Source organism: Sceloporus occidentalis, unplaced genomic scaffold, assembly GCF_023333645.1.
Source record: "Sceloporus occidentalis isolate IW3139 unplaced genomic scaffold, rSceOcc1.0.p SCAF_66, whole genome shotgun sequence".
NCBI lineage: Eukaryota > Metazoa > Chordata > Lepidosauria > Squamata > Phrynosomatidae > Sceloporus > Sceloporus occidentalis.
In genome coordinates, this window is record NW_028317046.1 from 5,255,973 (window position 1) to 5,283,049 (window position 27,077).

At 40.6% G+C, this 27,077-nt stretch overlaps 1 protein-coding gene across 3 annotated transcripts; it reads right to left on the reverse strand.

Annotated features, from left to right (window-relative positions):
• LOC149286941 (retroviral integration site protein Fli-1 homolog) lies at positions 1-24,262 on the reverse strand. 3 transcript variants are annotated; one of them, XM_089493717.1, is made up of 9 exons: positions 24,245-24,262; positions 14,345-14,556; positions 12,515-12,666; positions 11,770-11,973; positions 10,160-10,222; positions 3,036-3,101; positions 2,233-2,295; positions 1,308-1,355; positions 1-530 (listed from the first exon to the last, which is right to left on the reverse strand). In XM_089493717.1, exons 1-9 carry the CDS (start codon positions 24,260-24,262, stop codon positions 1-3), a joined length of 1,356 nt encoding a protein of 451 aa, XP_089349843.1. The 3 variants fall into 3 exon arrangements, with proteins under 3 accessions (XP_089349843.1, XP_089349844.1, XP_089349846.1); XM_089493718.1 differs by lacking the exon at positions 3,036-3,101; XM_089493720.1 differs by lacking the exons at positions 2,233-2,295; positions 3,036-3,101.
• Between the last annotated feature and the right edge of the window lie 2,815 nt (positions 24,263-27,077).

The window sequence follows — 27,077 nt, forward strand, 5'->3', positions numbered from 1 at the left end:
CTAGTAGAAACTTCCCAAGTGTGACTGCACATGGGTATTTGGGTGTCGTGGGACATTTGGGTTTGGGTAGATATTTGCATTTGGTGAACTCCAGTACGGTGTAGTTGCTCCGAAGAAGCCAGACGATGTCACTGGCATAGAGGAGGGGTGTGAAGGAACAAAGTTAACTTTCTGCTGGTGGGGGTGGTATGACGGCATATATGAGAACTCTGATGGGTATTTGTACATGGATGTCTCCGTAGGGTGAGGCTGTAGTGCCTGAGCAATGCCATGAAAGTCAAATTTGTAGGCATAGCGTTTCCCGTGGACTTTAGTCATGATGTTCTTATCATAGTAGTATCGTAGAGCCCGGCTCAGCTTGTCATAGTTCATGTTGGGCTTGCTTTTTCTCTCGCCCCACCGACGGGCTACTTCATCCGGGTCTGTCATTTTGAATTCCCCATTGGTGCCTTCCCATGTGATGCAGCTGGCGTTGGAACTGTCAGAAAGCAGCTCCAAGAGAAACTGCCACAGCTGGATCTGGCCACTGCCTGCGGGAGACGAAGATATTAACTGCATCAGTAGGATCACAGCGGTAAATGTTAAAAACCCTTATTGGATACTTATGGCTTGACTGACCCACCCGAGTACACATACATTTATTTGTAGGCCACCTGCCATGAGGATAGTCTGGATGTTGGCCAGCTGCTGCAGAGATCACTTATAAAACTATAGCAGCCCACAGTTCCAAGTGGTGTTTGGTGTATGTGCTTGGCTTTGAATGATATGCAGAGAGTGGTGTATTGTGTATGGTTGTAATGTGTATGTTGCATACCATTTGATAGAGAACACGCGTGTGTTTGGCTTACAGTGGTACGTGTGTTTCAGTGTGTATTGCATTGGTGTCAGTTGGGTGCGAATGGTCAGCGTACATAGGTTGTGTTGCCAGTTTGGCTGAGGATGGTCAGCATGTTTGAGTTTCTGTCAGTGTGGCAAATCACAGTCAGTATGATCTTCTTGTTAAGATTGTCAAATTAAACCTTTTGGGTTATGTTTAATGTACATTTTCATTTTCTCTGTCAACTTAAATTTGAAGATCTTGGAATATTATGATATTGAGGGTTATGATGAGATTGATGACAAAACAAAAATATAGTGTGGCTGGACATATATGTAATCTGTGCATAATAGTGTTGCTGTGATATATGGGTCTAACATTAAATTATTTCCAGGGCTGGTTTTTATTCCCAGTCTGGACATGGTACCGATGTATTTAATGCCTCTAAAAGTCATCCAGTGTTTATCCAAAATGCATTTATTTTTCTCACCTGGGTTTGCTAGCCGACTGCTTGTAGGTCCCAATATTTGATATGGATCTATTGAAAGAGAGAGAAAAAATCAAAGCATCCATCGCACAGCAAGGCCCGCTCCGAAATAATTTCATTCTCCTCTTTTCATTAAGTGTTTGACCCTCCCTTTGTCACTAGGGGGCAATCTTGTATAAAAAAAAAGGCTGGAGTCTGGAGCATCCTAGATGCACGGCTCGGATCCCTAACTTTGTCCAGGGAAACTGCTTAGTGCTCTACGTGATATTAGCCACAGCGGTATTGGCACGTTTAACAAATTCAGCCTACAGGCAGCAGACCTCAAGTGAGTGACATCTTCCTGGGATTAATAGAGAAGATACTGAAAAAAATAGTTCACTATTTTATAGTACTACACTAACATGACAATTGCTTGAGGGTCATTTTGCTGGTTTTGCAAATATAAAAATTAGCAACGGCAGACATGACAAAAGCTGTGGCGGAAGAATATCATCTCTTATATGAATAATAATGCTGTAGGTGCAGCCTGCTTTTATTACTGCGTTACCATTCATAGAAACCTAGAATCTGCCAGCAGATCAGCCTCGTTCGGCCCCCATCTAGTCGCCCGTTTTTCCTGCTGTAAAGACTCAAACCTGAATCAGTCGCTGGTCTCATCTTAGATTCAGGATCCAAATGCCCATCCCGCGCATGCTTAAATTCCCTCACAGTATTTTCCTCTACCACTTCTGCGTGGAGACTGTTCTACTTATCTACCACCCTCTCAGTAAAGTAAAACTTCTTTATTTTACCTCTAAGTCTCTGCCATTTCTCCTCAATTTAAATAAATGTCCATTCTGTCTTTATTCAAAAAACAGTTTAACCCATTATTTAGCAGATGAGGACCCCCTCTTTGTTCTTGTTTTGTCAGGCGTCCCCACATGTTTACCTGGCTGCGGTCTCTGCTGATCTGTAGTTTTGTTCACATTTTGAGTTCCTCCCAGTGGGGGACCTGCAAGATAACAGTGTATCAGATACCAGCAGCACGCAAGGTTATCACCAATACAATGGGTGTGGGGGTTTGGCATTTTCTGTTTCTTTACATTTCCCTGTATCATAGATTTACCCCACGCCACATGAAAGCTGTATGTAGAGTGCACTCCCAGCTTTTTAGACCACCCCCTTGGTACATGCTACCCATGGACTACATCTCTAAAAAGTATCTCCTAAATGTCAGTTGCAGATAATATTCTGATATTAGCGTCATATCTATTGCCCCTGTCTGCGTGTAACCAATTTTTCTTGTCATTTAGACACATGCCCTGATGATCCTTTTTATAAGCTGTTTGGCATGCCCAGGAGAGAAAACAACACTCTAAAAGAGCAGAGCATTATTTTGACATTTTCAGTAGCCCCTTATTACAAAAAATAGTGTGCCTCGTTGACCATTTGAAATATAGTTACAGCTTTATAACTAAATACAGCATTAGAAGAATCATACCCTGTACTGCTGATTTCCTGAAATAATGGAAAGGCAAAAGTGTACACGATGAAATAATTTTTCAGGGTGTGCATACTTGTCATGCGACACACAAGTAGTCATTGGTTATTGCCATAAAACACCGGACAGATGAGTAGAAGTTGTAACACAATCTGCTCTTTTGCTGCTGAATGGGGTGCATAGCAGTGTTAGGACTTGCTCAGACTGACATTATTTGGGAACTAGAAAGTTGTGAATTGAATGCCACTTACTTTTGGTAACAGGCGAGTTTACGGTATTTCCCCATCCAGATCTCCTCACTGCCTCGTAAGAAGGGTCTGTTAAAAGAAAAGGCAGATTAGCCACGAGTGTCATAGAAATTAACTGCCATCTGACCACATCAATATAAAGCTGTATAGTATGTTAGTAACATGTTTGTTATCATGGGTTACATGCCAAACTCTGTATTTCAGTCCAGGTTAAAGGTGACAGCTCAGATACAGTAAGCTTCAGATATAGTCATTATACAAACAAAACCCAAGACTGGCCTGACGTGTAAATGTAATCAGTCTCCAGTTTTGAATGTATAATCTGGCGCCCCTAACTCTATCACCCTCAGCCAGCCTGCTGAATTGCCAGAGGTCATCTATGCATATTTTCAACTGTATGAAAATACACCAGAGCCTTTTCCTGTTTGCTTCCTACACCGCAAACCAAACCATACAAAGTATCTCGTAACCGATTTTGTTAGAGAGACACGTATGGGGCTCCCTCGGTGGAGTTTCAGTTCCTGAGTAAAACATGAACACCTGGAAATGATTAAGAAAAGGAATTTTGTTGGTTCCTTTAAGACTTAGTCTCTATGCAGAAGAATGACCAATATGTAATAACCCAGCACCTAATGACAAAAGGCAGCGTTTTTCCGCAGTCTGTGTTTTGGAGTGAGAGGTTCCTGCAGTATTTGGACCCTTGAAAAGCGAGAGCGCTGCATTCCCCAATCTTACCACTCAGAATACAACTGATATAAAACCACCGTTACATTACATCTAATGCCAGACCATGCACTTAAAACATTTAATGAGGTAGTGATGTACAGAAAATATGGTTTAAAGTAACTCTAAAAAGTAACCACTGCCCGGGCAAATGTGTTCTTATTTTACTAATTCACTGAGAATAACGTTTATACTGAAAAAACATTTGCTTTTCGAAGTGAATATCTTGATTCTGGGGCCCTGCACTCTTAAAACCCTTTATACAAATGAGATGTTTTTACTGGAGCCAACGTCTTAGCATTACAGCAATACATCTGCATAAAATGCAAATGGTGAAATCTCAGATGGCACCGGGCTGTCTTACACCGCTTTTCTTTTTTGTGACTGAAAAAATCTAGAGGCACATTAGGTAAATATATCTTTTTTTGTTGGTCCAGGAAATAAATGGGTTCTAGTTCTGTTTCCATTGCTGGGATTTTTGTTTTGTAAGATCCTTTCCCTATAGATTATTTTCTTTGTAAATATCTCATTCACACCTTCCTACTCCAGTGTCAATAAAGATGCTGTTGTTACGGTCTATATCCTATTACAATGTATTTATCCTGTACTAAATGGGTTAACGCAGACAAGGCTTGGCAGAATATTCTGGGTTTACAGTGCCAGGCGCAGACGCCACCCACGTAACAAGAGAGTGTTAAGAATAAGAACGTTTCGCTGTGACGCAGCCAGGGGCGCCGGCCAAACTCGCTGGAAGTCGGCAGAGGCCAGTGTTGGTATAGCCAAGGCATAGGAACATGGAAGGGGGGAAAGACTTTGGTTTCCCTTCTCCCAGGAAACATTTCGCTGCTTCCAGATTTCCAGACGCAAGGCTGTACAGCTCAGGTTTCATTGTTCCTAATTTATAAAGCAGTGAAACATAATGGAACTGAACAAACTGTACACGGATCAGTCAAGGGGTCTCCAAGCTCACTCCTCTAGTATGGCTAAAATGCTCATGAATTAAATGGATTAAGTAATATATTCATAAAGGGGAGGTGAAACACTGTTCATTATAAAAAAAAATTTACATTGAGATCTGTCTCCCCAACATTATCTGTAGAGTACTCTTTGGCTTAGACCCTGAGTCACTGGGTCTTTGCCCCAATCTCAGGGTGAAGGTTCAGATTCTCGGGCTGGAAGTGACTCCTTCCTCTTCTACACTGCTGTGATGGTGTAGAAGACAGTTAAAATCAGGTGATTTACCCATCAGCAAAGAGATTTTAACAAAAGGTGAATGTAAGGTTTCTGTCCTGATGTTTCACGTCTCCAAAATATCCATGATTATAAATAAGTATGACATGTATGTGGTTTTTTGCAAAGCTATATTTACAGACACACAGTAATGTGTCAGCGCAGAACCAAATAAACACAAGTGTGTGTAGCGTAAAGAGAAGTGCGATGTGGGCTTTGGATCTTTCAGATTTTTCTCCTCTTACTAACAGACCTGCAACAAAGAGCAAAGAACGCTGGCGTGTAACACTTCGCGTGTCCTGGGAGAGCGTTATTTGCTTTTCAATGTGTTGCCCAACCTATGACATTAAATGTGTTAAACCATATGGAAAGCTCTCCTCAGTCTCATGGAAGCCAGTGAGGGAAAAAAAGAGTAGGTATTATGTATTTTTCTACCAAATCAGATATTGGCACATGTTTGCCAAAATCTGCGTCCAACACAGGCTCCCTTAAGCGTCTGCGTGGCCAAAACTTACCCGAGTAATGATTTGGCCTTGAGTATTGTAACTCATTGTGGCTTCTGTTGACAGATGGGTATGTTATAATGTGGTCTAATTTATTTTATTGCAATTAAATAAAAGTCTTAGAAAAACTAATAATTTAAAATAAAACCAACCATTTTCAAAATTTTGGCTAAAAATAAAATGTTGGGTTTTATTTTTTCCTTAAAAACAAAGGAAAATACAACCCGACATCCGAACAAGTCTTTGCTATTTTTGTTTAATAAACTGGTGGTTCTTTTGCTCGGCGAAAGGCACGGATAATCATTACATACAACGTGTCCCAGACACGCTGTCAGGTTTAATTCTACAAGCTGGAGTCCGACTCTGGGACAGGCAGAGTTGGAGGCTCCCATGTGAGTTGAGTTTCCTGTCTCCCCCTAACTTTAGCACAACCGGCCTTTGTTTCTTGCTTCCCGTGAAAAAACAGAGTGGCCGGCCACCGAGGTGGGTCAGAGAGAGGAATCAGACAAAACATTTGCTGTGGAATTTCAAAGGAAAACAATTAAAACAGAGAAGGGTAAAGGGAAATATACAAGGAAAACTCTCTAACACAAACTGAATAATGGAGCATCCTTTATAACATACTATGCCGAAAAGTGAGGTATTTGCAAGAAAGTACACCAACACAAAATGGGGCAAAGAAGGGCATTTTTATGTGGTTACGCATTCAAACTTAAGTCTATTGAATTTGCCACTTTTCTAACTTAACGCCACATTAGAAAAATATTAGAACTGTCAAAAACCTCACACCAAATAATTATTTAATCAAGTAAAAAATAGACTCATTCATAATTTGTTCCTGGGAGCACTTAATTCTCACGACACAAAACAAGGCACTGATAGGTTGTTGCCATAGAAGCAAAAAAAGCCTTAAACGTTTGTGTTATTTTTAAGTGATAAAATCACAAAATAAAAAGAGGAAAGAATAAAACATAATAAAATAAACATAATAAAAAAAAATGCAGAATAACAAGTCCGCAATATACCCATTAGAAATGTGTTAACTTCTCAAGAAACATATTGAGACTTTGTAGAAGCAGGTAACTGAATTTAAAACCCCAGTATACATACATGAAGTCCATCTAAGCTGGGTGGCAAAGGGTACGCGTGGCACTGTACCACTTTCTGTGCTCGCATATTGCCAGGAGCTTAGGTAGCCAAACGGCTAGTCTGTGAAGGTTGGTTTTACGTGCGCAATGTTTCCTTGAAATAATCTCCACTTGAATTTTATATAAACAATGAAATATGTGATGGTAACTATGAGGTTTTTTTTAATTATTGAGGAACCTGACATTGATTTATTACTAAGAACACCAATAAAATAGTTTTAGTCTTCTTTGTGCAAAATGTGGTGCATTCCTGAAGGATGAGAGTTGTTAGTAATTACTATTTCTCTGGGGACCCAGGCCCGAATTCTGTGTCTGGTGACTTTTCCATCACCCACCTAAAGCCCTCCCTGTTTGACTTAACCTCTCCTTTTTATCACTGGCACTGCGTGGCAATACGAAATAGAATCACCCCCCCCCCCAAGAACTAGCTGTTTAAATGTATCTACTATTGTTCCATTCCAGCCTTAATGGTCCAACTAATGTTCATTGTCATATGTATCTGACTGAGGACTTTCTAGGTGATATATGCTGTATAAATGTATGTGTGTATATATATATATATATATATATATATATATATCCTTCAATAAATAATATATATCGTAAACTACTTTAGCCAGTAGAAAAAATTAGTCTAGAGAAGAAAGATAGCTATTTTACCCTCAATCTTTAATAAATGGAAAACCAAGATTCCCTGCTTACTTAATATATTATCTCACACATCACTGGGGAGTTGACCGTGAAAAGTTCCATTGCATATACCATGCAAACTCGACCTTGTGCTCGGCCACAATGACAACAAGAATGTAAGCAAATGCCCCAAATTAGACTGGGGTTTAAATAAAATGTGATAGTCAATATGTTATAGATATAAAAGATATGTACTCTTGGTCTAGTGACCTGTTTGAGAATTTCTCTTCCAGGGATGTTTCATATAACGGCAGCTAAGCTAATTTACAAAAAAAGGCCGCTCCACCCTTGCTAGACGCTTCTGCCAAACCTCAAGATATTGATAGAACAGGTAGAGTGTAAACACAGCATCCACGAGATGCTGTCCCCAGTGAGGTGTGTTATTTCCAGGACAAAAATAACACATGAGATTGCTTCGGGATTACATCATACTTTCCTGCTGACACACACTGCGCTGCCTGTGCTGGGCAGAAGCGATCCATTCATTTTAAGAGATTATGGAATATGGAGTGAGTGCCTGAAATGCAGGCTTAACCCTAACCCTTAAACTAGAGTCATGAGCAGCACCCGCGGCAAACGTTATAAATAAAAGGTTCAATATCCTTGTGCTTTAGTCTGGGAGAGTTCTGGATGACAACAGGAGTACATTTATAGCACATAGTAGAAAACCAGGCCATAAAGTGACCCTCGCATGACCTTACATGAACCACCCCCAGCCATGCAGGAAGAATCAGGAAAAACATTGTAAGGTTTTCCTTTTACTAATTTTGCAATATTTTACATTAAAAAAAGCCCTCCAACATGTCCTCCACTCATTTTGTGTTTCTGCTATTATTGCCAACATTGAGTGATTACTAACTAACTGACATTGTTGGAATAGTGATCTTATTATGTTGCTGATGAATCTTCACATAGTCTATGAAGTTTGACATTAACCCAAGAAGAGGAGTGTGAATAAACTGTAAATTTTAAGTAATCTGTAGTGTCTTAAAATATTGGTCAGTCAATACGCCCAATGCCGCTCCACAGTTCATACAATACTGTGGGTGATCACAGACTGAAACTGCTCAAAGCACTTAAGGTAATCACACATAGAGGGAGAGGAGCAGAATAATGGCCTTTAAACCTCAGCCATGAGCACCTGTCATCTCTCTAAGACATCCGCCTAGATCAGTAGTTTTCAGGGATGGCCGTGGTGGTCTGTACTGTGACCAGCCTGGACAGTCTCATACAGACTATGTATGTACAAGTATGAGATAAGCATGTGTACATGTGTTTGTATGTATCCCCAACCTCAAGAATGTGGCTGCTGGCATCAACAACGGGCCAAAATCCATTCTCCACTGCCTGTAAGCCCTCTATGGCGTTATGTCAGATATTTTATGATCAAAAACATGTATTCTATATATGTATTATACATGAGCACAAAATGAAGTCAGAGCCATAACAGTTATGACTCCTGGTTTGTTTATGGTAAAGATTCCTACTGATGTGAATTGTCTGAAGGCGAGAGAGTCTCCCCAGAGACGGAAAGCTCTCCTTTCCTACTCTATATTATAAGCCTTATCAAGACTTGTGGCCTCTCCGTTCAGTTGCCAGTATAACCCAGCGGTACAGTAAAACCTTTCTACTTTTGTATCAATTTGAACATGACTCCTACTCCTACTATTAAACATTAATAAATAATACCCACTTTGTTGAACTAACCTGGGATATATTAACATACAATGTATCTGTGCAGCAAGATAAACAAGGAGTGAACTGGTTCACTGAACTGCTGCACCTGTCACCCACATTAATCCCAACTGGATGAGACATAAACAAGGCAGGTCCCACAGAGGAAAATAGGGGGTATCAACCTAAAGGCAGGGGGTAACAAAAGCAACGGCTGCAGAAAATGAATGTGTCTTTAAGAGTGCATTTTGGAGCCTAATGTGGCCTTTCTAAAGGATTCTTTTGTCGGTCGCCATCAAAGCTTCATATAGAGGGGAGCCAACTGATTAGCTTTTGTCTTGCTAATGCACCTTGATTCAATTCGTGAGAGCCCTGCGCACCCAGGTAGTGAGGCGGCAGGAGAAAACCAGAGAGCTGGCGGCACTCAAGCTCACGAGCTATTATATGTCAGACAAAAGCCGCACCTGCAATAAAAGTGGGATTTTTTGCTTCTCCCTAAACGGACGCATCACGCTCCTGGCAACTCCAGCTACAGCATCCATTAACCATTCTCTGAGCATAGTAACCATGCAAATAGTCCTCCATAAACCTCTGCTATCCAGGATTTGTATCAAACCGCTCAATGGGATTTATAGCATCTACATTCTCGCTGACATTTACAAACAGAAAAAAAATAGATCAATATTATCATTATTAAACCCTCATATTAATAAATCAAACCACCTGATGTAGCATTATCCACCAAAATCAGTGCACCTCTTCTATAGAAATGATTGTTTATATTGTAAGTTTGATCTAGCAGCCAGAGCACTCTGTGATACACACTATCACCATAGAATGGGTTGTGTCGGTGCCTGCTTGGTGAACTTGCAATTCAACACAGATAATATCAGGACTGTTATTATTAACCCCAATATAATGCCTATCAAAAAGTCCAACAGTCTCTTAACATGCCTATAAGTGGTAAAGCAGCGATTACATGTAGTTAAAAAGTCTAAATTCACACATATTGATATCTATTGGCGATCATAGCAGATATCTTACATTTCTAACAAGCACTGTGTTTGAATATTTCAGATCCCAGTTAACACAGATGTTTTTGTTTTTTTTAAAATAACTTTTTTGAAACCAAGAAGGTAAGTGAATATTTATTATTTACCCTCTTTTGCTGTCACCCGTGAAGATGTGTCTGTATGCGATGGAGCGTTATAACCCAGCGAGCCTAGGAGGAAATGGAAAAGGTTCATATACAAGTGGTATGGATGGTTGCGATTAGACGCTTTTTCCACAGGCCAGGAGAACGTGCTTTCGTCATAACGTTTACATACAAAATTTCATTGAAACAAGATTGATTCATCACTAAAGGCTTTGCACCACCTAAAAATATGTATAAATAGTAACTTGTGGCACATCTTCAAATGTGGTTCTTTCGCCATAGCAACCAATGACTGCACGATTCCATTGGTTAGAAACATAGAATCTGCCGGCAGATCAGATCAGACCCATTTGGCACATCTGGTTTACCTATTTTTCCTGATGTAAAGACTTAAACATTAATCAGTCATTGGTATTGTCTCAGTTGCTATGGTGATAAGACCATATTCGCTCTACGTGCGACTTGTAACTTTTCAAGCTAGCTTGTGCAAAAAGAATTCCCACATTGGGGAGACCCAGCCTTCAATAATCTGAAGTGTGTGAAGCATTATACAGCATGTTGAGAGTAAACCATTACACTTCTGATTATAGTATTCTCTATGTATTGTAATACTGGATACTAACAGTGTTCAGTGAAATCAAATCAGGTACCGTAACAGACCTTTTTATTATTAAATGTCAGTTCATTTTTAAAATTAACTAAAATCACGGGACCAGAGAACATGAGATTTCAATATGCTAGATCAATGTTCTATTGAGTCTGAGTAATCAAAAGGTCTGTTTTTAACTTGCTGGGGAAATATGTAAAAAGAATGCAGTGGATATTCTGTGGATTTTCAGGATTCTCTTTTTTACTGAAAATGGTCTTTTCAGCATCTTGGGAAAGTCCTATGTTTTGAGCCGGTTGGGATTCATTTTTAATATATAGAGCTAATCTAAGCCCATGGGCAGAAACAGTATGGTTGCTTAAAAAAAAGTGGCTTAGTGAGTTCCAGACTGACCTGTGGACAAGAGAATGGAGACCTTAATAATTTGGCATTTTGTGAAAAGGGTTAGTTCATTCGTAAAATACTAAGTCTTAGAGGCACTTCTTGTCAATACTGTGCGACCCCAGTGGGAAGCAGGTCAGGGGTCGTTAATGGTTGAATGGTGTAATAGATTGGTTAGGTCTGACACACATGGAATACAGATGTCTGCTTAATATTATGATAAGGAATGGGGTCCAAGTAATTCTCTAGCCTCCTTGTGTGGGATTGTAAACCTCAAATTCACTTAAGGTTGACGTAAGGTTTTGATGTTAGAGATCAGAGTCTTAAACCGTCTAATCTACACAAGGAACATGGTATTTGTTTGTGGCAAGGCAGGTTCCTCATGCTCAAGGGACCCACTGACCCGTCCCTTCTAATACTATTATTGTGCTTCATAACATTTAGGGAACTGGGGGTTCAGTTACTCCAATAAACCAAGTATGGGCAAGGTCAAGGGGCTTCCTTCTCTGTACTCATTCCCTGCCAGCGAATTTGGTAGCTTTAGTCCATTACAGTCTTGGTATTTGTCTTTGGCTCCTATGAAGGAACATATTAATATGTTTGAGGAACAATAGATTCTACTTACTTTCCCTGAGGTAGCTGAGGTGAGAAAGCAGGACTTCGGTGTTGTAGAGAGACGTGCTGCGGAGGAAATCCTCTTTACCCATTTTACACAGTTCTTTGCCATCCATATTGTGAAAGAGTGAGGGATCGATTTCCATGAGCCCATACTCCTTGATAGCCCATTCCAACCACTGCCGTACATGATCCTGTGTCCACAAGGTGGGATCTGGCCACAGAAACAGGTTAAAGCATGTTATTCTGCAGAAAATATGTTGGTTTAAATCCATTAACCCTTTCTGGGTAAGATCAGAAGAAAACCTAACTGATCGTAAGATGTAGTCAGAAAACCTCAAGCATATATTTTAATGGCAGAAGAGAATTTGGGGCCCATGTAGTCTGCCTAACCCTTGGTATTTAATGCCATGCTCAGGAGTGAGAGTGCATCTAAAGATCTGGGCGTTCAGAACCTGAAGTTCTAACCACAGAACATGTAAAAACTACAGAAAAAAGGTGAAAATAATACTGTATACATATTTAAAATGTAACAGGTTTGGTGATAATGCATACACAAATTAAAGATGCTACTTTAGTTTTCAGATAATTTCTGTTGCTAGAATTTCTTTCTCCAAAGAAGTGAAATAATTTAATACTAATCGTATATACTATCGTATACTACAATACAAATTGTTTTGCATATATATTTCCCGTGTATTGGCAGTGATATTGTGAGACCCCTGGCCGTATACCATCAGTGTATCTGTATATACCTGCTGGCACAATGACTCTCCTCTCATTGGTGGTCATGTTTGGCGGAGGAGCAGTTTTCTCATCCATGTAGCTGTTGTAAGTCATTGCGTTCGTTTCTGAACCTCCGATGAGTTTGCTGCACTTGTTGATGCTGCAGTCCACCGGCGATTCCCTGGGACAAGGAAAGCGTGGTTACTGTGAATGACGCTATCATGTAGCAGAATGAATGCAGACAGCATTTAATTCACTGTTGTCTGGAAAGTATCACAAAAAGCATCAAAAAGCAAAGCAAATACAAGACATTCATTGTGATCCCAACTGTAGTAATTGTAATATTACTTGCTAGTCTTTATTATTATGGGGTATAGCTGAGTGGGCCCTACTTGAAAGTCATCCTTAGGGGTTCAGATCAATAAACACCCTCATTTTTGTTCTCCTCACAAAGTTTCACAGTCACACTGCTTCAGTTTTATCATTAACACTCCATTACCACACAGAGTAACATTGTAACACAATGCTACACCATATAACAGCACAACACTCCAGCATATGATCAGATAGGAAGCTTACAATCTGCCGGCGGATCGGCCCCTTGCCCATTTCTCCTGCTGTAAAGACTCAAACCTTAATCAGTCGTTGGTCTCGTCTTAGATTAAGGAGCCGTATGTCTATCCCATGCATGTTTAATCCCCTCACTGTATTACCCTCTACCACTTCTGTAGAGGTCCACTTATCTACTACCTTCTCAGTGAACAAAAAGAATCACAGAGTTCTATCACGGTGCAGGTACAGGGTAGTATCGTAGTGGATTATGCAGAGTTTATATTGCGTTGCAGGCCGTGACGTGCAGATTATCGATCCGCTTTCAGATAGTCTGCAGTAACAGGTTGTTGTTGTCACCGGCCACAGATCAGAATCGTTCAGCAGACTGCGAGTAGCAGGGTTTTCCAGTCTAATGTGTTTCTGATCTCTCACGAGGGTTAACAGTTCATCCATAATTTTTTCCGAATGTGCGCGCTGGTCTGCCGGTGCTGCACGCTAGATAGAAGATGTTGACTAACATATGTTTGAATTTAAGTTTTCTTCTTTGGCTACTGTTGTTCCAGGCAACAGACCAAAAATCTCTTCCCCTTCCCAGGGGCTGTGAACGATTGCCACAGTGGGTGTGCAGGAGCTGCTGGGGTTGCGCTAACGCTGCACACGTGGACCAGGTTAATGCTGCAATATTTGAGGGCCCTCCTTATACCTGCGTTTAATGTACACATCTATGCGTTTATTCCGGCAGGCTTGGGGTTATACAAACCCCAGCGAGTCGTGTTTGGTTTAGACAACAAACAAAAATTCACATATGCAGATATCTAAACTTTGTTTCTTACCAACCGGGGGCTCCTTGGTCATGTATGTACCACAACAGCTTTCATATAACCCCACACATATACTATGTAATGCTGGCCAGACACCCAGTAACATATTGTAATTGGGTCTATGAATAAACCGCAAGCATTTTTATTTGCAGAAAGCTTACACCACTCTGAGCCACTAGCTGGAAGTGACAAAGCTCTGAGTTAGATGCACAAAACAACATAAATCACACACACACACACACACACATATATATATATGTATATATATATATATATATATATATAATTACCAATAGGGGTCCATAAAAAATGCCACTTGAAGGACTACCCCATGCTAGGTGACACTGGATAATCGTCTAAACACAGGAAAAGAAAACATCCATGCCCTAAAAGAGCAATTCTTGTGTAGATTTCACCACGTCGCACCAGAACTTCTCTTTAAACATTACCCCATTGCGGAAGGGGTTTTCATTGTGGGGTTCGTACCTGGATCCATTGATGTGATCGTATTCCCTTTTGATGTTGACCCGCATTGGCTGGTTGATCCACTCCTGCTGTGGGGGCAGAGGGTTGATTTTGTGAGCTTGGCCATAGTCGGGGTTCCCTGAGGCGGTCATGTCAGCCTTCGTGAGATGAGGCGATGCTCCATACGATGAATCAAACAAAGTATGGTCGCCGCTCACCACCGACAGAGCTTCCTGTGATACAAAAGAAGATGGAACTTTTATATCTCAGACAAAACAAAATAATTTCTGAAGATCCTTTCTTTATAATGGATAAAATTATAACCCCCCCTGGGGTATCCTTTGTCCTTCTTTGCCTAGAACTTAGAAATCATAGCAATAAAGCATTAAAGATGTTCCCGGATCTTTCTCCAAAGCAGCAATTCCAGGCCAGTAGTAGCTGCCCCAATTTTCTCAGATATGGAAATGTTTCTTTTGTTAAAAACAATCTAATATTATGTTTTACTCTTCAAGGGTTATCACCTTATTTCAATTAAGTTACTTGCGGGTGCAACAAAACTGCAGCTTATGGAAGTATTTCAGTGGAAATCTTTCTTGGAGCAAATGTTTGGCCACCAGGTCCAGATGTTTTAAACATTTCAGATTAAACTTTCCCTGCTTGTCGAGAACTCAACTCGGGCTGAATTACTCTAACAGGCCGACCAAAAATCTATTCATAGCATCTAATGTAAAATGTTCGAGTTCTAATCCTGTGACAGACGTTTATACCAAGCGCTAGATAAAGGAGCTCATTGTCCTCCACCAACATCTTGTTTCTATTATATTAATTATCCTATAGCAGGTATAGGAGAAGATTAGGTTGTCTTTAGATGGTGCTATAACCAGGTTAAAAACACTCTATAATTCCACATTAGATTGCAGGTCATTCATTTAAAGCAACATTATAAACAAAATAAATAATTTTGATAAAATTAAAATTACTCTGCAATGTGTCAATTTATTTTTATTTTACTTTACAGAGAGGGTGGTAGATAAATGGAACAGCTTCCCATCGGAAGTGGTAGAATCTAATAATAGTGACCAAAGAGTGATTAAGGAGGAAAAATGGGTGACTAGACAAGCTAAATGGGTCTGATCTGCAGCAAATTCTAGGTTTCTATGTCATAAATTCCAGCCCATTTTTTATGTAAATATCCAGCAAATAATTCATGTCCCCAATATTCCCAAATTAATATTGATCCCAATATACAGCCTGGGGGTTTCCAAAACCGGTTCTGCTTTACCTATGGGCTGCCTTTAAGAAAGGCATATTGTGCATTTTGCTCGTTGCCCTCATTACATGGAACTGACACAAGGTTTTTTGTGTAGATCCAGTCTGTGGGCAGTTCATGTGGCCCCTGGGATACGCAGGACGGGCTGCAGGCAGCGAGCAGACGTCTTTTCACCATCCTTCAAAGCGCTCCCAGGACAAAATACTCCAAACAAATGCAGCAGTGTCTGGAAATATACTCGACTGTGCAGCCCTTAACCCGATGAAATAAGCAACGAAGAAAGTGGAATCCTTATCGTGTAATAATATTCATAACACATTATAATGTCCTGCTTAAAAACCATTGAAATAAGCAAACTTAAATGATTTATAGCAAAAGCTTGCTTTGACCCCATTCACAATTTGCAACTCACCAATGCATTGCGTCTGCTCACCAAATAAATGAACACAAAGTAACATCTTACATATATATATATATATATTAACCAGATTTCCCTTTACATTAGAAACCAGCGTGCATTGGCTATAAAGTAGGTATAGGTGACCTCTGGCAACCTTCATCCCTGCCCAATAAACCAGTATTATTATCGCCCAAAAACCAGAGTTATCAACGTGGACTTCAGAACAGCAAATACGTGTCTTTCATTTTTATTTTGTGTCACTTTGCTGAGGTCTCGTGACATTTTACAAACGTTTGCTCCATTGTGCTGAGGAAACCTAGATTGTGATGGCAGAAAAGAAGCAATTGGCCTTATAAAGGAAACCACAAAGTGACGCCCAAAAAGCCCATAAATTCACAGATTATCCGTCATTGCCCCAACAGTTTATATTTAAACACATGGATACATAGACAGAACCTTACCTGCCCAACGCCACTGAAAAGGCACATAATAGAGCCAGTTTGCCACTAACATTAATAATAATAACATTTAGTATGTTAGCTTCTAAAAGCACCGAAGTGGGGGCCGCTCTGCCCCTTCTCATCCCCAGACTCTTCAAACGCCTTCTCTTACATCTGCTGGCCTGATGCCTTCCTCGGTGCGGAATCCAAGTATTCTGCCTACATCACATGAAACTGCCCAAAAATAACAACTCCTGTTCAGGGGAAGGAACGTGTCTTGTATTGGGAGACAGCTGACAGTCTGGCTACTATGGGAGAACATTTGGTAACGCTCGCATTTATTATATATATAAACAATGCTAGGCCTTGATGTAACTGAAGGATTATGAATCAAAATGGATGTTTTCATGTCAGGGGGATCTCAAAAGATTTTAAAAGAGCAGGAGACTGCTGTGGCACACAACTGTGTAAAAGGGAAATTGTCCCCCCAGCCTGCACATTTACAGACCAGCATGGAATGCTTCACATACGAATTCGTCACTTCATTTGGCAGATAATGAGGTTTTTATCAGTAGAAGGGACACTATCATGAAGAAATATTAATACGTTTCAGTCACTTTAGATCAATACATCAGCTTGTCAGATTCTTTATACATTTTCAGTAGGAATATTTCTTTGTGTCTGACTCTGGCTCTAAACTTGAATATATTTAAAAATAGTAACATACCCAACGCCATCACATCCAAGCTAATGTATAAAATCATGAAAAATTTTGAGTACAGCAGAATTTCCCATTTTATTGCTCTAGAATTCTCTACCACCCTGTCCCAGCAATACCTGTTCTGTGGACAAAAGGGAACCAATTTGAGTATAAAAACTAAATTTAAAAGAATTTTTAAAAAAAGTTGCAATTTGCTTTTTTTGCTGTAATGCGTACAACCCCAGTACGACAGATCTACACACAGAGTAAGTATTGAATGCAAACATCTGAGCCTCTGTATAAAAGCTCTGAAAAAGCAAAACTGTACGATGTGTTTGTGCTATAATAGGAAGCTGACATAAGTATTTAGCATGTTTCATACATGAAACTAAACAGCACATTTTACAGCATTAACTCCTCAGCTCTGTAGAAAATCTACAAGAAGCAAAGATTTTAGTTTGCGTATTAAGCAATGGGGTTATTATATGTAATATGGTACATGAATGGTATAAAGACCTTTATTGTCATATATCATCATTATCTTAATAATAAGGGGCTATAAGATGTAATGAAGTTTTAGTTCACTGAGAGTATGGTAGATAAGTGGAACAGACTCCCAACAGAAGTGGGCAGATGAGACCAATGGCCGGTTAAGGTTTGAGTCTTTATAGTCTTTGAGACTAGATGGGGCCGATCTGCTGGCAAATTCTGTGTTTCTATCACCAGTTTAACATTTTCTCCACCATTCACCTCCTTGCGGTTTAAGTTCTGTTCTTGGTTAGTCTACAGATGCGGCTTGCAAAAAAATAACAGGAAGTTGGGCTGGTATATTTAGAAAAAAGCTACTTTCTGTAGAGTTGATGATGCAGATTATTCTGATGTTGTGCCTGTCGATACCAGTCATTGCACTTAATGCACAAAGGCCACTGCAGGACTTTCTGGAACTAAAAATGAGAATGTGGACAAAACCTATTTCCAGTAATTGAATACAGGATTTTGCTTTTTAATGTTTAATAAAAGCTTGTGATATACAATGTAACCCAGCCAGACCCAGAACTGTCGTGCCATTTATCAGCCAAGGAAATAATCCAGTAACAGTCGGCCGGCTGTGTTTTGTGTGATCAGCTTGTGATACTGCACCATCCTTATTATAGTAAAGCCATTTTCTCCAGTCCATTCATTCCCATTCATGTGGTTTTATGAATTAAGGTTCTGCTGCAATTGGCACAAACCTCACAAGAGCCTCAAGTGTCTCCGTATTGTCTTTTGCTCCCATTTCTGTGTCAGAAGAAAGATGGCTCTAAGTGTTCAGATTCATAACTCAGTCTTGTGCCTGCGGCCAAAAATAATGCTACAAAGGCAAAATTCTAGTGATTGTATTAGGGTTAATTTAAAGTGACCAAGTTTTTTATGTTTATTGGTTCATGTGGCTCTTTTCCAGAACACAAAAAACAGCAGATATATCGGCGGAAAACCCAGCTTTTTCTTGGATAAATCTGTTTTAAACTTTAGCCCAATGCGACCTTCATGGTCCTGGATCTGGCCTGCCCTTATGCTGATTGTTTTTACCTTTTATTCTTAGGATAGCTTTATGTACATCCCAAGCTTTCAGGAATTCCTACTGGTCTAAAACAGTGGCGCTACCGCGATATCAACACCGTGCCGACTGCTGCAGCTCTGAGGAAACATTCATTCTTGATTTATTTGCATGGATAATTAATGGTCTAAGTAAGTAGGACAAATATGTCTCTTTACAAGATACTGATTTACACCCAATTTACTTGGTGACGAAACAACCAACGAATGCTGTTCTGTTGACCATAGGACCTGACTTCAAGGAACAAGCTTTGCTCCCAGCTTCACAAAATCTCCTTAAAAGGCAGGAATTGTGATCATCATTCTGCCCCTGGCACCCGCGGTGCCCACTCCCTGTGCGTGGCAGGGTGACACCCCTTAGCAAACCTGCACCCTATTGTTCACAATTGTATAGTCTGACAACCTTGGGATGGAGATAGGAAGAGGAGGTCAGATGGTTCCTTTGTTCTGTCAGAGGAAATACATCAGGAAATGTTGGATGTGTTTAACCGGATGTCCGGCTGGTGTTGATAAAGGCGACCTAGTGAGGTGCATTAAATGCAGTTAAAAGCCTATCAAATGTTAGCAGGACAAAAGGATATTCTAAAATAACTGCAGACTTCCAACTGACGTTAACCCTCCCGTGACTCAAATACCCTCTTCTGGGCAGTGGCCCATTGAGTGCTAATTTACAGATCAATTAATATTATTACTGTGCCCACCACAGGCTGTGGACTTCTTAAACCAACATGACTGCCGCTTTTTTACCATCCATGCCCCTGAAAAACCCTGGTTGCCTGCTAGCCACGTGCGAACCTCCCTGGTTTCTGTAAGGCCCTTGTTCTGTCTAATAATCTTGTGGGTTCTGTTGCATGACGCTGCTGCATTTTTAGGGTCTGCTATGGTTTTTTGAGGCCTTATCTAGCAGACTTACTGTCCATCCCAGAACCTACAGCCCATGAAACACATTTTAGCTTGTGATAAAATTAACAAACACACAATCTCAGAGTAATCTCCTGACACCAGTCTATCCACCATCAAGGCCACTCCACGGCCATTCATCAAGTAACCATCTTGGCAAAACTGCAGGAGTTACATACCGAGCACCATGAAGGTTTTTTACCCAAAAAAACAGAAAACTGCGGCACCCACAAAAAATCTAGAGTACAGAGAAACGATGTAACCCATACAAGAGAACCTTTTATACTAAACTGTGAGCTTTGAAGACAAATAATTCAGACACTCAGATTTCTTTGATTGCTGCATTCAATCTTTTAAACGATTAAGTGGAACAACCATAATTACTACTCAGGCTGTACCTTCTGAAATTTTTACTCACAAAGTATTGTGTTCATTTGTGCTGAGGATATAATCTCCTTTGAACTCACCTTCTAAATAATTTCTTTGTAAAAAGACAGATCTCTTTAATTTTATCTCCTTAACTGTTACAGCGCCATAACATTGACCAACAACTTTGGAACATCATAGCTTATATTCAGACACAAATCGCCTAAAGAAGTATAAGGAAAGATTCAAGAACTTTCTGTGCGTAACCTCTCAGTAGAGAGCTTTTGAGCCAAATGAATAATTATTGAATTTCATATGTTTTGGTGTAATTGGCATTTTACTGTCATTTTTAAAGTTCGAACACATGAGCAAATCCATAATCAGTTCTGAAGGCCATGGAAACCAAATTGCCGCTGAAAGATCCTTGTTAAGATGTAAAGGTGCACTGCAAAAACGGAGGGGTCTTAGGGATTAGTTTCTTATTTCTAGACCCCATCTAAACAAGCACCTGCTAGCCAAAACAAGGACAGGCCCTTACTGGCCATTGCCATCCAGGGCAGCTGCGAGTCGGCTGAGGGGTATACTGTAGTCCAAGCAGGTGAGAAAGAGCAAGAGCTTAAAGGGGCCAGTCTGTAGACACAACATTAATTGGTAGCGCTTGCACGGTAAAGAAGTAAATTGACGCAGATATGTCATTCATATTTTTATCTCAAAACATTTAATTATATAAGAACAACTCAGACACATTTGGCTTCTCTTTACTCTTAGTAAAACAAACACTTTTCACCCTTTCATTGACCTCTTTTAATTTCAGATAACAGAATAAAGTTCTGATCAAGCAGGGCCAGAGAAAATATGAGGGGGCATGATTAAAGAACTAGTTCTGGAGAGGTTTTGGGCATTTACTAGTAATTGGACGTTTGTTACTAATGTCCTATTCTGTTATAAAACATTAATCTTCAGCATAATAGGTTGTTTACCAAACCCCTCACTCCCTTCCAGGTCAGCTCCCGGATGGAAGATCATTTGCTAGAATTTAGAGCTACAGATTTATTCAAATCCTCAAAATGGAGTAAAAAAAATATATTTTCTTTAAGCTTTAGATCATGAAAGACCACAAAGCAACATTTATATTGACATCATTTTTGGTGCTTTTGGCACCATTTGAACACTTTTCCGTTAACGTCCCTGCACTCTTTTTAGTTTGGCACTTTTCATTGGAACACATGATGTTCAGCTGTGAAGACACCACGTTGCAATCTGCAAACCTCTGATGCTTGCACGTGTAATATGTCTTTATATGAAAATTATGCTCAACGTGTCAAGAAAAAAACAGATTGCATGCTACTTAGAGAAGTGCGCTAATCATATAAAAGCTTGGTTTGTATCCTAGCTCCCTAGTGGTCTTTGTCATCTTCCACAGACCAAGATATACATTCTTTCGCACCCCGTTAAAGCATTTTCAGTAACCCATGACCTCTTCTGGTTACAAAGCTCCCCTCTGGTTCAATGATAAAGATGGTCCTGGCCTTCTCAAGTCTTTTTGTCCTTCCATTTTTACTCTATTTCACTGGAAATTAGACCAGAAAATGGGAAACTGCCAATTGTCACAGAAATGTTTGGGATAAGGCATTAGACTGCAACATTTTGGGCTAAATTATGGCTATTGTCATCTTTTATCACAGAACTGAATTAGTCAGCTGGGCTCTAACGTGATGAGGCCATTCTTACATATTGCTGGCCACATCTTCTTGAGGCCTTCTGTTCAGTCTCTGGCCTTTCTCAAGACTCGCTAGATCACAGAAGAATATGATCCAGTAATAAGAATGACAATGGATTTTTTTTTATAATTACCCCATTACTATTAAAGGTAATTTGTAAATACCTGCTTAGGGGTCCTCTACATAATAGGAAATGTATGGACAAGATACGTATACACCCTCTGTAACCCGAAATAAAACTTTATATCTGTTTTATCTCAAAATGTTTTGTTGCTGGCTAGTGGTTTTCCGTCAACTGGTAAGAGACGGGAAAGTTATGGCATAGAATACAATTGCCTTTAATGTCCTTCTCATCATTAGCCATGGTAAAGCGCAGTCACAATTGGGCCAACGCAAAGGATGCCACCAGATTATCTTCTATTAGAGTCCAGTGAAGGTTCAGCAGTGGTTTGGAAGGAACCAATTTATTTATTTTAACAAGCTCACTTTCCAGTGCAGTGGAAGAGTCACCTCGCAAGATTTGTAAAGTCCTGAACAGACCTCAACGGCCTAGAGTTCCAAGGATGAGTACAAGGTTGGGACTCTCTAATGTACAATCCCATACTCTATGAGAGGGCAGGCCCTAGACTTACTGGTTAATAGTGCGAAAATGGAACTTGATTCCATGTGCCAGGATCGCTCACAAATAAAATGCTGATCCATTTGGGTAAGAGCTATACAGAATAATGATTTTATTAGGAAACATTTCAAATTAATTTGTTCATTAAAATGTTTAAATATTCAAAGGTAATGTATATTTTATATTGAGTTGCAATAGTGCATGCTCTGGATTCATACACCAGCACAAATATACAGTATATGGACTGAGCAATAGACTTTGTAAATGTACAGCGCTGGGAATATACTTTTTCTGTAAAGCTGGGTGGACTGGTAATTGATCCCAAAGTAACTTTACAGCTAAATTGTGAGTTTTTGGGTTATTTGCCAGCAGAGAGTAATATCTCTTTGGCTATTATTTATTTTGTAGTCAGCATATAAATAATGTAACATATAAGATATATATATAATAGTATAATGGGGTCAGGGATGTATGGATACCTCGCACTCTGACATAAAGCTTCACTTTCTGCTTTTGGGGTTATCTGCAGTTTGTCTTCTAATCAAACACTTTCCCTTGTGAAGAATGTTATTCCTTAGCTGGATTTTCCACCAGGTCAGCAGATTTAAGGAGAAAATACGCAGATCAAAAGTGCTCCCACCCAGGCCTGTGGACAAACCCCCATTATAAGAGCCGAGTCTGTGGGCACTGCCTATCCCTGCTCTGATACCCAGTAACCCCTTCGCTGCCTGCAGCCAAATCTCAGACCAACTATTAATCCCATCCATAAAGAAAGCAGCTTCCATCGAACAATTCACATGCAGTATATTTGGTAATGAATAAGTGTAACAAGTTAGTTTTAGATTCAACACAAACATTATATTTATATATAAATATATATATTTATATATATAACTCGATTAGAAACTATGTAAACCTGCTGGAAGCCGCAGCCATTGATACATAGTGATATGATATATATCGCACAGACTGATACATTGTATAGAAACCATTTATCATCCGCATCAGTTAGAATATTACATAGAATATGATAAATGTGAGTAAATGCCAGTTATAAGAACAAACCAAGTGAAGAAGTTTGTGTTTCAGGATTCCAATTAGAAATGGAAAACTCCTGCCTCAGGCAGGGGTTCAATAACTGCCTAGGGGTCTCTTTGTACATTGAGCCCAGTGCAGAAAAGGCCTATTTGATGCCCCCAACCTCCCCCACATTGGGTATCTGTACCCGACGGTGACGGTTAATGTGTTATATGTACAGATGGCATTATATGTGTATATTATGTGTTGTAAAGGTTACCTGGTCCTCTATACATAGAAAGGTTAAGGTATTATAGCTATACCTGACATTGCATGTGTATAGTATTTTTTGTAATGGTCATCTATACTCTGCTATAGGTATACCTGACTTTATGTATATTAATGCGTCCAGGTCCCCTATACATACATATAATGGTTCTAGGTATATGTGAGTTTGGATGTGTATGTTAAGTTCTTGGCCCCCTGTACATGCCATGATGCTGTGTCACTCGTGTCATAAGAGTCGAGAGCCCCTAGGCGTGTGGTCGCCCTGCTGCCCCCGCAATTTATAGCCTTTCCTGACCGCAATTGCACAAGAATCCAGACTTCTGTACTACGCGAAAAACTCACAGGTCTCTGAATAGAGCGATAAATAGTACAGGGGCGAAATGGAGGGACGGGGTTGAAGGATGGATGGAGAAACGGAGAGAGAGGGGTAAAGAGAGGATGAGTGAGGGGTACGTAGTGGGACAAGGATGGAGGAGAGAGGAAATGACTGATATCTGTCCTGAGAGAGGATATTTAGGGACTGTGGGCAGGAGCAAGTGACACAGACATGGCGGGGCTCCATCCTGCCCCTGTGGCTGAGTTCTGCCCCAATCGGGACTCTTACCTTAATGGTCCCGTCCATGTGGAGCTGGAGGCAGGTCCTGCGCCACACATTGACCCGGTTACCGTGTCCCTCGGTCCAGCTGCTGCCTCCGTCTGCCTGTTTCTCTCAGCAGATTGTCTTGTGGCAGAGACAGACAGAAAGACACTTAACCGGATGAAAGTTTTTTTGACTCATTTTGGGAAGTGAAGTCACTCGGAGGAAGCTGGCTGCGGTGCGGCTGCCTCCCGGCATCACAGGACAGGATATGTGCCACAGGGAGATAAGGAGAAGAGGACAATTCAGCCAGAACCCCCCCTCCCCGTACACACCGGATGGACCCCCAGCACATGGTAGTACCTGCCCGGGACCCCAACTCCCCCCCCCCCCCCCAGTCACAGGGCGATTCCCTGCACTACTTTCACGGTCAGGGTATATAAGGGATCACTCACTGAAACATCCAGCACAGAACATAGAACCGGAATCGCACCAGTTCCTCATAGAACGTTGGAAAAATCCAAAGTATCCACAATACAGAGGAAGAATAATGTTATAAAATAGTGATCAGTCTGGGGCACTATGCATCCAACTGGAATTAACCAAAAGATGAATTAGCGGGGAAGGTGTCCATTTATTTTGTAAATAATCCCAAATACCGATCTGCAATGTGTACTCATCTGCATTAAACCGATTCCCCCAGCACTCCTACGTGACTGGGGTAAGTTACTGGATGCTCGAAGCATCATCACCACATAACCCCTCTGACACTGAAAGGGTTAAAAGTATGTGTACCTCATTCTTCCTCTGTAATTGGGAGGGTGCCGGGAGGGTGCCGGGAGGGTGCCCTCCCCAGTAACCCACCTTTCTTTGCTCTACCAGTTTCTTAAGATGCATATCTTCTGGGCTGCAGGTTCCAGTTTAGTCCAGTAATAACACTTTTTTACAAGTCCAGAATAAAGCAATGAAAATAAGTTTCCATCAACCAGGTGCAGGGGAGATGCCCTCAGGAAGATGCTGCCCCTGCGCCCATTTGTTTGCTGGTGGCAGAATGTGTCTTTCTCTATGACTCCCAATATTTTTTTCTTTCTTTCTCTATATACCTCCCCCTCTGAAATTACCCTCATCAATTCAGATCCATTTTCCAGGCAGATGCAGAGAGGGGTGCAGGGCTTTGGTTGCTGTAGGTATAGGAGGGAGGTTCTGTCTCCATGTAGACTGTAAAGGGTAGATGGGGGGGAGGGAGATGTGGAGGGTACTCACTCTGCCTCCCCCTCCTCCTGTCTGCTTTCCAATCCAGGGGTCTGCGTCCAAAGTCCCCAGAGCCTGCCACATCTGGATGCTGCTAGCAGGGTCAGTTCTCCCCTTGCCTGAGGCCACTGGGGCAGAAACAACACTAAATGAATGCAGACTTAACCCTTCTCCAGCCTCCTGGTCAGGGGAGCTCACACACCCCATTACACCCCTTAATTAATGGAAGCCAGACTTGAGAAACAGAGCCACTTGTTTGCAGGTCCTGGAGTCCCTGAACTGGGGCAGAAAGGTATATTCAATGCTCTGTACCAGCCCTAGCTACCCTCCGTGCTCACTAATACCACCTACCCTCTGTGCTCACTAATACCAGCTACCCTCCGTGCTCACCAATACCACCTACCCTCTGTGCTCACTAATACCCATCTACCCTGCTCAAACGCACCTCCTCACCATTGACCCTTAACAAAAGACAATTGGAAGAAAAGGTACATGGCAATATTAACCCTTGGGGGATGCACACATCTCTGAGCATGGAAAGGTGTGTGTGTATGAGGATTTCCAGACTGTATTCAAAAACTGTCAATTCCAGAAATAATAACTACATATAATTTTACACTAAGCTTGGAATGTTCTACCTTCCTGTATGGGGGCATTTCTGCATTAAAATTATATTCAATATATTATATATCAAATCTCACTCAAGTTCATCACATTCTCCCAAAAAATGCATATTCTGCAAGGAACATGCACTCTATTATAGCCCTCTGTGGATAGGAATTCCAGGCTAGGAATATTTCATGTTTTCAGACTAATTTGCTGAGTTCTTTTCCGGAGGTTGTAATGTATCAAGGGATTCGTTAAATCTGCGCTGCTTCTAAACGAATGTAAACGAAATGATTGTCAATAAACATTAAGGCAGACGCTTTGTCTTGATGTTTGTAAATGTTTAGTTGGAATAATGTTATTAATTTGTTTGGCTCTGAAATTCTTGCAAATTATCGCAGTTTCTGACACATATTAATTTGTGGGGAAAATAATCACATAATTTGCTGGGTGTAACTAACTTGTAGGCGCTATTTTCACTGATGTTTGTATGAGAAACTAAGTAACGTATTGGCTTATTGAGTGACGTCACTCTATTGCACTTCTATTTACAAAGAATAAATCCGAGCTTCCTGCATTGACAATTAGCGTCATTTCTTTAGCACCGCGACATCCGAACAACCATCTACCCATTATTATAATAATAATTTATATAGCGCCACCATACACCACAGTGCTGTTCAATCCATTCGTCCAAACTGTAAATAATTTTTAAAACTAATGACATCATAAGTAGATATTCATGACCTAATACTGGTTTCGTTTGTAGTTGTTTTTGTTGCTCTCACTTCTCTACCAAGTATTATCAGCCCCTATCAGGAAAGGTTTGCAGACAGGTAAATATATAACACAAATCATTTGCACCATTACCCATATTTGCAGTAATTCTAATTATTTGTAATGTTCGCACCTCTGGCTGAGGATGCTTCGTATCTTTCCCAAAAATTAGAGAGAGAGACTTAATCCCAGCCCCCACACCCATCCCTGTAACGGGGTTATTCTG

Bases quoted from the DNA above. Each gene is read 5' to 3' on its own strand.
- LOC149286941 (XM_089493717.1), bottom strand. The intron at 12,667-14,344 runs GTACGAACCCCA...TCCTTGTCCCAG, and splicing joins GATCACATCAATGGATCCAG to GGAATCGCCGGTGGACTGCA. The intron at 1,356-2,232 runs GTAAACATGTGG...CTCTTTCAATAG, and splicing joins TCAGCAGAGACCGCAGCCAG to ATCCATATCAAATATTGGGA.